The sequence below is a fragment of the Camelus bactrianus genome, chromosome 17, assembly GCF_048773025.1.
Source record: "Camelus bactrianus isolate YW-2024 breed Bactrian camel chromosome 17, ASM4877302v1, whole genome shotgun sequence".
Lineage (NCBI taxonomy): Eukaryota > Metazoa > Chordata > Mammalia > Artiodactyla > Camelidae > Camelus > Camelus bactrianus.
The window spans coordinates 29,327,485-29,343,214 of NC_133555.1; the positions used below are offsets into that span (position 1 = coordinate 29,327,485).

Sequence of the window (15,730 nt, forward strand, 5' to 3'; positions counted from 1 at the left end):
CTTTCCACATCTGCCTAAAGAGCCTCCCGGCACCTGTGTCATGGTGAGACTCAGTGAAGAAACACGGAAACCTGTCACACTCTCCAACCTGGGGCAGGTGCTAATACCCACTGGCTCATGTCTAGCCCAGGTCAGAAGTTAACATTTATATTTAAACAGGACATATACCAGGTATCTGAACCTGGATAGGACTTTCCTAATTCTTTGTGAGAACTTGTCTGCAAATAGGTCCCACAGGCTGTAACAACTACAGATCATGTAAGAGTGTACAGCCATTCCTGACCTCATCACCTGAACAGAGACATCCATCCATGGGCTAAGCATTCCAGGAGGCAGGAGAGGTGAAAGACACAAATGGGTGGTCTCTAAAGGGAAGGTTTGGATTTGACCCTGAGAGAAAATTCGTTAGTGCCTGACAAGGCTCGATGCCCTTGTTTCCAGGTTCATGTTTCTTGCTTTCCTTTATACATGCACCTGCCTTTCCCAGTTCTGGCCAGGCCTGCATTTGGACATGCCAAAAGGAGCTGCTTTGGTCAAACCCAGGCACAGGGTACATCATGAGTCCTGCACTATGGTCCTGCTACCGTGACTCATGTGGCCAAAGTTTGCAGACTCCTGGAGCTTGAAGTTTGCAAAAAATGTCAGACAAGCCATGAACTGCAGTAGGAGTAGGATTGGGTCTGGTGATTGTCCACACCACACCCTGTTAGTAACCAGGACAGTCTTCTTGCTTTTCCCACAAGGAGACCAGGGTGGACTTCCTGGCAGAGTTAGCTGGCTGAGTTCTCACAGAGGCAGTGGGCTGATTTGAAGATGATATTTCCATCATTTAATTCTCATTCGCATTTCCAGGTAGTACAGGTGTGACAGTAAGATCCCCACTAGGAACCTAGTCCTTCTATTTCAAGAAAAAAGCCAGCTATCAACTCAGAGAAAATTGCAGGTGTTTAAAGAATATATATCCTGTGATGGGCCAGGGCTTGCCTGCTGGCGATACCTAATGCTTCAAAATAGAGACCAATTAAAGGTTTACACTGGGCCATTTATCATGTCATATTATAGAGTTCCTTCCCAGAGCTTCTTTGCTGGGGCTAATAAGTGTCCCCCACAACAGCAGGTCTCCTGTTTTGTCAGTGATGACTCAGTCACTTTGCCCTTAGATCTTGTCATCAACATAGCCCAGTGAGCAGCCCATCTGGTAAGGGATTTTGTTTTATCTCAGTATTTCGAGAACCCCATTAGGGCCCAACATCTGGGACTACAGGATTTCCATCAAGGCTTCATATCATCTCTGAAGCCATAGATACATCCTGAGTTTACTTGATAGTTAAACCTCCTCCCTCTTCAAAATCTGCTGTGTTTTGTGGTCACTGTGCTCTGGGCTTCAGCCCACCTTGGATGTTCCCATCCCCAGATGCTGTGAACAAAAGCAGATGGATGACTGATGGACTAGAGGCTTTCTTCCCATTCGGATATTTTGGCAACTCCTGGCATAGCAATCATTGATGAAGAACACACAAGGGAGCAAACCAGGCAACATCGAGAAACACCACTGCAAAGTCGATTTGAAAACAGAAAAACAAGGGAAGGAAACAGACTCTTCCAGGCCTGATAGATGCATTTAAAAACCCCAAGAATTTCTAAATAAGTTGGCCTGAATTTAGGGATCAAGTAACATTTATCTGTTTCTTATTTTTTGATCCTCAGATTTACATTTCTGTACAGTAAGGTTGCTGAAAAAAATTAATATTTGCATACAAAGATGCAGGCAATGCAGGAGTCAAACAGCTGTGAACGTTTGGAAATGCTTGGAGCTCCGTCTCTGATTAGCTCCTGCATTTTTGTTTTTTATTCCCCAAGCGGACACTCACTCTGACCCAGATCACTTAGTGATTAGGGTCAATTCATGTTTAAGCTTTGAAGATTAGAGAGACCAGAAGTGGCCACCACTTCCCTTTCTATTTTCTTTTGAAAACTTTAAACTTTAGAAACAAAAAGCTTGAAAGAAATGCATAATATTCTGAGTTCACTGAAGGAATTTATCCACATTTCTGCCATGTTAAATGTTAGCAAAGTTTATATTGGACTGTCATATTTCTTTACTTTATTCACCAGCATATAAGATGTCAATCTCAACATCTGGCTTTTAATAACCCTCGACATCTGGGAGCTCCTTTTTATTCCTATGGTGGACGAGGCACAGTAGTGATATTGGCAGTGTATATTTTCAAGCTACAACTCCTGTCTGCTTCAATCATAATTAATTACCACTTTTTAATATATTTAATTTGCTAAAAGTAATTTGCATTAGACCACATTTCACTGTTAGGAAAATAGTGGTAGATTTTGGTTGCAGTGGCTTTCTTTTCTTTCCTCTTCTTTTTTTTTTTAAATTTAAAACCTCTGTGAATGGATTTGAAACCAACTGAGTGTATACATGCTGTTGGGTTTTAAATGCAAAGTGAAATAAACTGCTCTGTAAGGAGAGTGATTTTTACAGCCATTTAGAAGCAGTCAGCAGGGGCTGTGGGTTACATTTGAGGGAAAACTTCCTATTTTGTTTTGTGACTTTGGCAAATCATAGCATCTCTCTGAGCCTGGAGTTTTCCTAGAGCAGTGACTTTGGGGGTTAAGAACTTCATAATGGCAGCTAGTGCCTCCATCCGGAGAAAGATACATACAGGTACCCACAACATTCTATGCTGAATTTCAAGAGATTCCTAGACCCTTTGAAACCCATTTGTGAATGCCTGAGGGTCCCATGCTATAGATTTTCCTTCTTCATTAGTATAAAAAGAGACTTCAACTTTGCTTTTCTCCTGAAACTGAGAGGAAGTTTAATGAATGTAAAAATCCGTATTTCTTAAGTTTTGTAGGGAAAAGAGAAATTTATTGCCAGGAGCAATTATAGACTGTGTAGTGATAAATAAACACAGGTAAATTTTATATGAGAAGACCCAGCTAAGATGATCAGTTGTACTCTATTTTTTGCCAGAATAGTGCTATCTAAACTGTCAGTGCAAATTCATACTGAGTTGTTCACTGTAGACTCTGTGCAAATCACTTGATTGACTGAAATTAGTGGGGCATTGTACAACGTTTGTGGGCCACAGACCCCTCTGGCAGTCTGGTGATCATCTTTTATCAGAATAATATTTTTAAATGCACAAAAGTAAAATTCACAGAAATACAAAGGAAAGAAATGATACAAAAACTCATTTCAAAGACCACAGATCTAAATCCTTGAGTAGATGAAAATTACCTTGACCTAACTGCAAGATGAGGTTGAACTGTATGAAACTGCTGTTTTTCTAGATCAAAAATGATCAAATACTGGCATTTTCATAGGATTCAACCTAATAATGACAACAGGTTAAGCAATAGGGATACAAATCACAAGGAAGTTTTCCAAGTTGCTGTTTTTCCTGTTCCTGATTCTCAAAGAAGCAAATCATAGGAAAACCTGATTTCGTCAGGGGTTTATTAAAAGACACAGCTCCCAAATGATGTGTGAGGCCAGGGTATGAACCACTCAGTTTTCTACACTTTGTTTCTATCCTCGCAGTAAACACTGAGAATTCTTGTTCAAAACAGGACCTTGTGATAGTAGACATATTTCTGTCTTCAAAGTTTCAATTACCCTGCCTGTTGGCCTCTTCGCTAAGTGAGGAAAATGGCCTGAACCATTATGGAAATGTTTTCAACAAGAATTCAGACCAAATAAGTTTCAGTTTATCCACGGTTGAACACAATTTGAAGTTAAACAAAACTTCCTTTCTGCAAGCATTCTACCAAATTGAAAGTTTATTCCCTTTGCTTTGAAATTTATTTGATTGTGATTGTATAATCATTCCATGCAAATGTATAATTATTCTATGGCGGGCACATCCTTTTTTAGGCTAAGAGCAAAATAGAACCTGACAAATCGAGAAGATCATAGCCTTTGTGAAATAACTGATGTGAATTCTCGCATGCTATAGGAGTTTGCTCCACCCAAGTCGATGGAGTTTTTTTTTCCTTTCTAATTCTTCTTCAGCCTTTATTGATACTTTAAGCTTAAGAGAAATTAAGAGTATTTGGTTACTATAATTACTTCTCTGCTTACTTAAAAGGTTTAATCTACTCCTTAGGCGTATGCAATTCAGATTGCATGCTTTCCAAAAAAATAATCATCTGCTAATGTAGACTAATTTTAATCTTCTAATCCAATCTTGACACAGAGTCAGAGCTGGGTGGGTGGAATGTTTTTGTGTGGGAGTTGCCATAGATACAAAACTCAGCTATGTATTTTACAAGTCAGTGATGTGGAACTTAAGTTACTATGGATTTTTTTTTTCCCTCGCTCTTTAAGATTAAAAAACAAAGTGAAGATCAGTGTGCCTTTGCAGTGCATCACGGTGTAACTAACCTTCTCTTCTTTCATTCCGGTGCTCCCCTCCTCTCCGTGCACCTCCCTACCCCGGGCCGGCCACAGGATGACGAGGAGGGCATATGGGCATAGCCGGGCCTGTAAACCAAAGTTCCAGTTTTGTTTTGAGGGGTGAGAAACCATCTTTTATATCATTTTTCTTTTAAAATTGCATTCTAGTGTTATATTGTGTGTGTGCTCAATTGTGTTCGCTGACGTTTGTGACTGTGCCCTGTGTTTGCTTCTGTGTTCTGTGACCATCCCCAAGAGCTTCCTCCTTCCTACTCCCCCTCCCTGCAACCACATTATCGCTCTGCCTTGTTGGGGCTGGGTTGAGCACGATTCAAATGTTTCTGTGTTATTTAAGATGTCAACTATGCCCTTGTTAGGACTTATACACACTTTTTAAGGCATGATTATGGACTCAGGAATTGTCACAGTTCTTCGGTCGTGATTTTCAGCCGACTGCTTGCTTTTACCAGATATGCCAGTGTGGTGTGACTTTCATGTCCTTCTGGTTGTGTCAGATGTTTGGCAAGGAATAAGGGAAATAAAACTATATGTCTTCATGGAGCAGAAACTATCACCTCTAAGAAGCCCATTTAATGGATTGTACTCTCTTCTATGGCAGTTCTGAAGAAAACACAAGGATCAAGGCATAGTAATGGTGAATGGGTAACTGTATCTCTTTAAATGAATTAGAATAGAAATACTACTATCGGTAGGTCTCGTAAGTGGTACTGTATCTGTTGCTTTTTGACAATTGTGTTTCTGTGGAGTTTTGCATTATAAATTTCATGCATTACGTTTTCAAAGGATTTTGCTCTTTTAAAGGGTGATTTTTAACTATTAAGAACCCACCCTTTATTTCTGTGCTAACTGCATTGTAATTGAATAGTGGGGTAAGTGATTGCCACACGGTTTTAATGGGACATTGAACTCTAGCAACTTTTGCTGCTGAGAATCATACCTTTCCAAAATATTGCAGGTTGCTTAACGCCAAGTCACAACTCTATGGATTTGAATATACCTATGGTGATATAGAATATGCTGTTGAACTTGGTGACATTGTATATGCCATTTTGTTCAGAACAAGGAATGTAGATTGTGTGCCATGGTCAAAAAGTACTCAATGTGCAGTTCCTTTTGGGGGGACAAACGTGAAATGTCCCAGGTCTGTGACAAAGAGGCAATTCTTCAGGATAACTCACCAGGTGTGCCCTTCCACAAGTCTTGCCGTCAAATTTTAGAACAGTGGTGCTTCAGATGAATTTTAAAACAGTAACTGATGTGTTTTTGATGTAGGTGACAATTTCATTCATGTGTTTCACTGCTCAGTTGAAGCTGTTGTAGGTCCCCCCAGTGAGTCAGATTGCTTTCTCTGGTCGTGCGAGGAACACACAGGAGGTCGATTTTCAGATACAACATCCTTTCGCATAATAAAGATGTAACACCTTCTGGATCATTTTGCTGCCAGTAGAAACTGCTTCCTGGTCATATCAGAATGTCTGTCTCCTCTCTTCTCCCTTTCCTGGGTAAAGGGGAAAACAACACTAGAATGAACTCTTCAGATACAGAGTGGTTCCAAAGGGAAGCTTGTCAATATTGGGAGGTAAGGAAACCAGAGAAATTCCCAAGGTTCTATCTGGGAGACTCTCTCCCTATTTAAGGAAAACTTTAAGAGAAACATCATATTTATTCATTCAGAAAAGCTAATAAAATTGTAAATTGACCTTAAAAAAGCTTTAAATGAGAAGTAAAGATTTTATAATGGTAAAGAGTGAACTCTTGAAACTTTCCCACAGCATGCATGGAATAGGAAGGCAAAGGAAGTTTCTAAGAGTTTGGAGACTGTCTTGAGAAGTGTAAGTCCTCTGGGGAGCTCTCCTGCGAGGCTGCGTCTTCTGCCATTGTAAGCGTTAGGGTGCTGGGCTACATTTGTGTCACCTCCTGAATAATAGAAATTTTTATTGCTCTTTCACAAGATTCATGACACCTACCCTACCACCCCCTGAGATAGGAACCTTGTCATCCTCAGAATGGAACTGGAGCCAAGGCCCACAGACAACCTTGCTTTTTTTGCTCGAGGCAAATGGAGACAATGGTGCTAAATCCCCATCCTCCTTATTTCTTCATGAAATTTCCCCAGATACCATGTACCCCAGAAAACAAATGTCTTCTGAAAATTAGTCAATACATAATTCTACTTTAATATGTTGTAATAAATTTTATAAGCTTCTGAGGAAAACTACTTATCTTTCTTTATGACTCCTTTAAACAAGTTTGCTCAGATATCCTCAGGCTTTTAAAACTGTATCTTAAGGATTTAAATAATGAGATACTGGGAGAACTTTCTATTGCTGAACAGCCGTTGCATGTTTTGAGTCGCATTACAGTCTATGGGGCCTAAGGAGACATTAAATTTATAACTAAAGATGGATAATAGTGGTACATTAAAAATTAACTGTTTTAAATATTTTGATTTATGGCCCTTATAAAAGAAACATTACAAGAAGTTATTTTACTAGGCATCAGTAATATGCTTATAATAGCGTCAGAAGGCCCTGACTTGAATCTGGTGTTTTGGTGCTGAAATGAATCATAATTTAGGAAAAGCCACTCCAAAAATTATAACAAATTGGAATTAACATAACAACTCTGACAGCTCCTCCCTTTTTTGGCACTTCTAGAGACAAGCCCAGGCATGATTTATTTGTCTCACTGTGATCATTCAAGGGTGGTGTTTTCTGAGAGCAAAGTGACTGAGGAAAGTTTGCTTTTCTAAAGAGTTTGACAGAGGTAGTTGTTCCCTCCATAAACCTCACACCCCAGTCCAGCATTATCAGCATGTGACCTATGTAGTCCACAGAACCCCAAGCTTGGTTTAATGCTCTGCTGTCACTGGCTTGAAACTGTTAATAATTTTTGAACAAGTCACCTCACAATTCATTTTGCACCGGGCCCCGCAAATTATTAGTAGTCTGTCCTGTTTAGATCCACCGTATATTCCTATACTCTGCCTCTAACTTCTCTCCAATCCCCCTCCCTATTGGCTCATCCCCACTCCTGTTTTCTTATGCCTGAAATTTACCTTTGGCTGCCTTATTTTTCTGGTTTTCTTGCAAAGACTTCAAGGGATTGCATTTCCAGCAAGTTCTTACCCTCATGGGCATCACTGAAATGTGTATTCAGCCACTGTCCTCTCGGTACCTCCCTCCTCCCTCAATTTGATTGTGAAAATGTGCTCTTAGAGCCCTTCTGCATTTTCTCTCTTGCTTTGAAAGTATAGGAAAAGCGACTGCTTAATTCTCCAATGTCCTTTGGGAAAATCCACTTGACGTGGCAATCATTTGTGTCAGCAAATAACTCTTCATTTCCATTAAATGGAGGTGCTTTCCTTGGACCCCCAAGGAGCAGTTTGGTTTGTGAACATTCAGTGAGGTGGGACAGTGAGGGGCCTTGTGAGATCTAGTGCCACATCTGCCTTGACATTTGAATGTTTGAACTTTTACTGTGGACTCCCGTAATTGAGCAGACATAGAACACAAGATCATTTTTATTTCTTAAAGAATAAGTCTTCTTAGATTGAAGACATATGCATATGTTTAGGACCTGGTTTGTAAAAATATAGATGTGGGCATTAACAAGTTTTGGCACAGGGCCATGATGCTAGTAGATGTAATCTGTTAAGATGAGGAGTTGTAGCTCTATTGCACCAGCACGTGGACAGTGTTACAGTGAGTGCACATATGAATCACAGAGCACTTGGACTTGAGAAAGGAATTCTATACACATAGAAGCAGTGCTCGAAGGCTTGTGGAACTCCCTGGCATGCCTTCTCTCAGGAGGAGTGAGGAAGGAGATATTTTATTGTGGCTAGGAAGTTTATATGTTCCATGCCTTCTCTCAGCAGAAAAGGTCTGGACACAAGGCCTGTGCTCATCCTGCTTGTCCTGTGCTCAGCCTCCTCAACTGAAGTCTTAGTTTCTCTGCGAAGTGAAATTTTCTTTTACACCAGCTGTCCAGGGATACCGACTAGTGTTTTTAATTCAACCTGTATTTCCTGTGACTGAGAATCGGATACATCTCCTCCTTGTGTCATTAGCTACTAATACTTTTCCTTCCTTCATTCATTTATTCATTCATTCAATCATTTTTTTTTCACTTATTCATCTGTTGTTTCATCAAATGGTTTAATTCTTGGTTAGATGCTGAAACAACAGTGATAGTTAAAATAGACATGGTTGCTACCCTCTGAGTCTTACAATCTAGTTGAGGGAAAGAGACCATAAGAATGTAAACATATGAATGGAAACCTCATACATTTTGGCCATTGCTTTGATGGAAACTTGGAAGATACTGAGATTAACAGGAGGAACCTACTTCAGCACGTGGCTGAAGGTGCGAAAGAGCTTTATGGGCTGAAGGAGCTTAACGATCATAACTCTGGGTAGAAAATAAAACAGTGAGATGAAGGTGAAATAGGAGGGGGCCAGATCATGTAGGGCCTTAGGCCAAGGAAGAGAGAGTTTGGGTTTTTAGCCTAAGAAAAGTGAGAAAAATAAAAAAGAAAGAAAGAAAGAAGAGAAAATTAGAAGATCTACAGCAGGGATGTGATAAGATTCGATTTACGTTGTAGAACAACCCAAGCTGCTGTGTAGAGGATGAATTGTTACGGCAGAAAGAGCAGAAGTAGGAGGTTTTCCATCATTTGTGGAAGAACTGATGGTGCTGCCCAGTGGAGCAGTGGGGGAGATGCAGACAAGTGGATAAATTGGAGATGATACTAAGAAGTGAAGTCAGCAGACTTTGATGAAGAGTTAAGAGAAAAGACTAAATCAAGAATGCCTCCAGATTTCTATCTTGGGTGTCAAAGCTGGGGTAAGCCATTGTTGGAGGGTGAGGAGCTGAGTAGGAGTCCTGTTCTGTTCTGTTTTCCCCAGGTGTCCAGTGGGACTGGCCAAGGAAAGGCAGACTTTTGACCTCCCTATTTTCTATTTGCCTGTATATCAACAGGGGAATCTTTGGCCTCTCATTGTAGTGACATGCAGGCTGTCAGGTTTAAAGCATAGCTGCAGTCCAACTTCCGGAGTGTGTGTCTCCTTTGACTGTCAAAGAAAAGGAGAGAATTGAGTGGGGGAGGGTATAGCTCAAGTGGTAGAGCACGTGGTTAGTATGCACGAGGTCCTGTGTTCAATCCCCAGTACTTCATCTAAAAATAAATAAATAAACCAAATACCCCCCCCTTAAAAAGAAAAAAAGGAAAGAATTGAATATCAAAGATTGCAAAGAAAAGTCAGCAGTCATAGAATAGGGAGACATGTGTGGGCACAGTGGTCTAGAGAAAAACGGAGCTCCCAAAGTTGTAGAAGGATGAAAAGGACCTAGGGATAGGAGGAAAATGCCACTGTTTCTTGCAGTTTTTCCTGAGCTCTCCAGGCATCAAGAATTTTGTCAGTTAAAGCATGACTCATAAGATTTTGGCTGCTCATCATGACTGGCTTTCCATTTTGATGTTCCAAGTATATTACTTCCTGCAGAAGAAGCTTTCAATAATCTGTTTTCAAGAGTTAAGATCAGAAGTAACTGGAAGTAGCTATGAGCTGTTTCGGAACCACCATGGCAAGGGCTTGGCCTACTTCCAGTTGCAGAATTCATTCCTAGGCAAAGTGAGACGTTTTTGCTTTAGTTCTTCCCAACTACCTTCTTTTTTTGGCTTCTTTGCTTCTCTGGAAGACATCTATATATTTATATCTTCTATTCAGGCTTGTAAAGCTGTTCTTCAGAGCAATAGCTTGAATGTCCTACCCCAAGTCCTTTTAATCAATAATTTGTTCAAAAAATATTTCTTCATCTCAGTGCTGGAGTTGAGGCAATGAAAAAATACAGTTCCTACCCTAGAGGAATTTAGAGTAGAACCCAGATTCTTAAGCTGGTGTTTATGAACTCCCAAGGGTCTGCCAACCCTGGACTTGATTAACAGACTTTGATGTTATGATGCTGTGATTAACAGACTATGATATCATGATGGGGTATATGCGCACCCCACAAAGAGAGAGAGTATCTGTATCCTCAGTGAATACCCATAGGGGCCAGTGACTGAGAAAAGGTGAAGAACTGCTAATCTATGATAAACAGAGTGGCAGTGTGGCAGGGTGGCTCGTAGTGTGTTCTCTGGATTCAGACCAGTCTATGTCTGGATCCTGGCTCCAGCACTGTTTATAAGTATTCTTCCCTTTCTGCTCTTCCATTTTCTTATTTGGAGAAGGTTGTGCACATCTTCCAAGGCTGTGGTGAGCATTAGGTGAGATGAGGTGAATGAGATACCTACCCATGTATGATTCATGGTGAGGCCAGTCCTCCCGAGACTATCACTGTTGTTGTTGCTGGACTCTATATGCCGACTGAAGAAAGTAGTTGATACTGTGGGATGGGTGAATTTGGTGGAGGAGGGAGTGGGTAAGAGAAAAGAGAGAAGAGATGAAAATCAAAAGGGGAAATCTATTTTTATGACTATAGTTACATGAGCCAAGTATACATTTTCTAGCAGGTCTTAAAGCTTTTTTACCAGAAAAACACACCTTTTTTAGTTACCTTTGATTTAAATGATGCCTGGATCTAGCAAAGGAAGGTTTGATTACTGGAGACTATGGATTAATCCATGTCACTAGCAGAGGGTTTCTTTCAGCTCAAAGAAAAATCAAGTGAATAACATGAAATGCCAACAAATATTTGATGAACAGTTGTGAGCTGATGAATTGAAAGAGAGAAAAGGATAATGATACCTCAGTCTACCTTTTTCTGCTCTCAAGTCTGATGGTCTTGGAGACAGGGGTAGAAGCTTTTAAGCAGAATCAAGTGCAGTAAATAAGTTCTTGTGGGTTTTTCTGGAGTTTATGAGGGTTACCTGGCAAAGCAATGCATATTGGCTTGGATATGACCACACTCTCAGGACCTGAAATCTGGCTGAGAAATCATAAACAAACAGTGGTGATAAATGACCGGGGGCCAGAGGCGGGAGGCGTCTAGTGGAGTGTTGCTGCATTACATTACATCCTTCTTGTGCCAGGGCTGGCGCACAGGGAGCTCTCCAGCCTCTTCCACCCCTTTGTCATTTGCCAGAGTGTGGTGCTGGTCTGGTCTTGTTTAACCTTTTTATTAATGATCTGTAAAGGGGAGAAAAGAGCATGTGAAGGAAAGTCGCAGATGACACTAATTTGGGACGTGTTGGAAACACTAGGGAGGTCAGAGAAATCATGCAAATGGCTCAAAGAAGGTTAGGAGCATGGAGGGAAAGTAACAAATCTTGGAGAAATCCAGACACTCACATCTGGCTAAAATTAATCTGAGACACAGATATCAATGGGTGGGAGGAGTATGGAAACTGGACACTGAAAGAAAAATAATAAGCTGAGTGGACATCAGGAAATCCAGCCATGGGTGAGAACAGGGGGAAAGGCACTAATGGCAGTTAGCACTGTCTGGATGTTTGCAGGTGCCAGAGAGACATAAATCACCATTTGTAACAATCCTTCCCATAAATTGTGTCTTACGCTTGGGACATCAAAATGCTACACACCCTCTCTTCCAGAGGATCAGCCATAGGTCTCATTCCTAGACTTGTAGACCAAGAGTAGACTCTTCTCAGAGGCTTGCTTTGGAGAGATGCCCAAGTGGTGGGCAATGTTAACAGGCTGAAACAGAATTTCTTGGAGAGAGGAGTTCCCCAGTTCCATCTCTTTCCAATCTTTTCCACAGTCCCAACAAAATGAAAAACAAAAACAAAAAAACTAGACAACAACATCCAAAACAATGTACATATATATAGCCACCACTGTGTATATCAACCAGAATGACTATATTCCTCTCTGCCATTGAGGTATTAATTGGCTGGAGGCCATTGGCCATGTCCAGATGGGTCTGAAATCTATCCTCAGCCCTCCTCAGGTATGCCTTCCCCTGCAGGAAGAGTGCAGGCCCACTAGACTACCAGATGATCTCATGAAACAGATACAACAGTCCCATTTTGCCTGGGTGGCTACAAGGCACCTTTCCCATGAACATGTGTGTCAGATTCATTGAGCTGCTAAGATACATTCTCTCTAGCTTTGTTTTCCAGAAAATATAATATAAATGCTAAGAATAGCAGCATATAGTAATCGAGAACTTTCATCCTGCCAGGCCCTTGTCTTAGCTACCCCCATCTCTCCCATGCAGATCCTGTCCTGATAAACCGTAGGCCACACTTGCCTTCAGTCTCACAGACCTGTTCCCATGGTAACAAAATCACTGAGATGCTGAATCTGCATAAAGAGGCGGCCTGCTGTTTCTTTCAGCTTTCAGATGCTTTCCACAGGCTAAGGGTCAGCCTGACTCACTTGCGATCCCACTGTGTGTCCTCATATGTTTGGCCCCCTCCCGTTATATCTGTGTCGGTGGTCACAGGGCATAGGCAATTGAGGATTCTTCTGTCCTCAAGCATTTCCTTAGTGCCCCAGTCACTGTGTATATGCAGAGCCGTGGAAAAAGAGCTCCTGGAATGATGTAGAAGAGATTGTTATCTTTTTGAGAAAAGATCATGTCTTCATGAAACCTATTAGATTCAGAATAAAAAAGGCAAATGTCTATATGTAGCTAAAGACCCCTCTGGTATACATTGTACCTTTGTCCTTCAGAGGAAAACATAGGATGAGGCTCTGAAATAAAAATCACAAAGATCACTGTTGCTGGAAAACTTGAACTTCTTACAGCCACCACTTCATTTCCCCATTTATTACTTTTATGTTCATTGTAGAAAATAAAGTTTAATGAGCAATCATGGGGAGAAACAATTCTTAAATTTCTCACTCAGAGAAAGTACCATTTTTAGGCCCATTATCCCTACCACATATAGTCATGTAAATATATAATTGATGGGGACAGACCTGTCTTTGGTGCTAAGTGGTTGGCAGCCCCCAGGCTCTGGAGTCATAGAGACCCTGTTTCAATGCTGGTTGCACCACTCTGAGGTGCTGCTTTAAGCCTTTAAAGGTACTAAGGCTATTATTGCTGTTGTTATTTACACAATGCCACATGATTGAATTGTTGACAAATTGACATCTGTTTATCATTTTGGGGAGGGCACACTACAGCCCGCTGGGGAGGGAGTGGGAGTTACGCTGCCCAGTGCATCTGTTCTTGGCAGTGGAATGAGGCTTCATTGTTCTGCACTCAGGTGTCAGCCTAGGGAGCCCAGATGCCTGTGGCTGCCCTGAGTCAGCGTGCAATGGAATTAGCAGCCCTGCTGATCCCCCAGCATCCATTCTTTCAATGCACCTTAATCTCTGATGTCTGCATTATTTGAGAGGAGTTTCTGTACAAGTCCCTCTATAGAAAAACTAAAAACCAAAGACTCCTCCATGATTAAAAAGGGAGTCTCCCCATTGTTCCATGACATTGAGTTGTGATTTGGTTCTGTGTGAGGGCTTTTTGCTGCTGTTACTGGTTGCTTTTATGGTTTTGTTTATTTTTTATTCTTGTATCCCCAGACACCAAGGCACTGGCTTGGGAGTACGATGAAATCCTGTTAGGGGAAATCTTTTTCTCTCTTCTTTCCAAACGCAGGTGACACAGTAGGAATTGAAAGAACACCTGATTTTTTTGAGAGGAACAGCTTGCCCAGCTGACTGCATTTCCACCAGCTGATCAGAAACACGATTCAGCCTCACAGGTTGTTCTGTACAATTGTCCACAGAGAAGAATTGTCCTTTCCTTCCACAGAATATGGAGATGAAAGAGGGAAAATGAGGAAGTGTTAGGAACCAAAGAACAATCTTTTTTCCTCCTGATTCAACAGGCTTGGGACCCAGCAAAATTCAGTATGTCAGATAAGGCAGTGACTGTGTGAGGGTACAAGCTGAGACACGCCAGATGAATTTCCCCATGTTATTATTTTTAAAAATTATAAATGCACTAACATGTTTGAGGAGGCCAGACTGTGAAGCTGTTTCCACACTGAGTGTGTGAACCCAGTACCTGGTTTGAGGCTCGGAACTCCCACCACGGAGGCCTTCTAGGAGCTTTATGTAACTGGGTGTCTGCCCTGGACATACCTCTCACCTTTGGCAGGGGCTGGAACAGAAGGATGGGCTCCCCCCATCTCCCCCTGGGCTGACCACTGCTTCCCTCAAAAAACACTGAGGGCAGGGGCAGCTGAGAGGAGGCCTTCAGCCCGACTGCTCTGTGCCTAGTCCACTCATTATCAGAAACATCTTCAAAGTTCTGAGGGCTGACAATGCCACTTCTCCCACTTCTTTGTTACTCACACAGCTCCCTCACCAGTTTAGAAAAAATACCACACACATGTCCCCGATTCTCATCTGACCCCCCCCACCCCCGTCAGCTCTGTGAAGGTAGCAAGCAGGTAGCACGATGCCTATTTTACAAAGTAAGAAAGGTGACTCTTGGTCAACTGCTCATTCCATGATAGTAGTAATTCCCTAAAGATACTCGTCAGAGCACTGGTAGTACTGGATATTAAGAAATACTATTTTATAAAATTATAATGAAAGCATTCTATGTTCAAATAAGTTTAATCAAAGCTGGATTAAACCGACTCAAATAGTTTTCTTCATTGCAGGCCTTCTCAGAGCCTTTGATGGGCCAGTGCCCTCAGGCCAGCTGTCACACTCCAAGAGAGAAAGAAGGTTGGCTGGGTTTGCCATGCTTATTGCTCATAATCTTTTTTTCCCCCAGACCCTGATCTGGCATTATATAGAATATATTTGGGGAAGATATATTTGGGGAGCATATTTAGGGGAAGCTTTGCTGCAATCTGCCATCTCTTTAGTCTTTCAGATGGGCTATTTGCCCTAGCGGGTATAGCTATCATCATTATTTGAGATCGTTAACTAGGAGCCAGCAGAATTCTATGCCAAAAAGGAAGAATGAATGGGCCTAAAAAGGAGAAGGCACGTATCCCAGCCCACCATTAAGTTTTTATTTTCCTTACTATGGTTGAACAAGTATGTTTTATCCAGTATTTACCTGAAACTTGATGGGTATATATACCCAGTGTCCATTAAGACCTTTAAAGGGGAACTTGTGGTCTTTAGCCAAGTTCCCTTCATGATGGAAATAGTACAGGGGCTATGTATGATGTCAGCAGAGGTGAGAGCCAGCATTTCCTCTCCTGTACTGTTTACCACACGCCGGCCACTTTCCTAAGTCAGGGCTCAGCAAACTTTCTATAATGGCCAGATAGTAAATATTTTAGATTGTGTGGGCCAAAGGGCAAAACCAAGACTATTGTGTAGGTATTTATATAACAAGAAAGAAAAAAAG

At 41.4% G+C, this 15,730-nt stretch overlaps 1 protein-coding gene across 3 annotated transcripts in view; it reads left to right on the top strand.

Annotated features, from left to right (window-relative positions):
- ERC2 (ELKS/RAB6-interacting/CAST family member 2) overlaps nt 1-15,730 on the top strand; it is an 875,964-nt gene that overhangs the window by 700,559 nt on the left and 159,675 nt on the right. For all 3 annotated transcript variants that reach the window (XR_012499973.1, XR_012499974.1, XM_074344641.1), the window contains exon 16: nt 4,475-4,540. Coding sequence is in view for 1 of the 3 variants with exons in the window: in XM_074344641.1 (XP_074200742.1) it covers nt 4,475-4,501 (27 nt within the window). In the remaining 2 variants the exon portion in view is untranslated. The remainder of the gene's footprint in view (nt 1-4,474; nt 4,541-15,730) is intronic.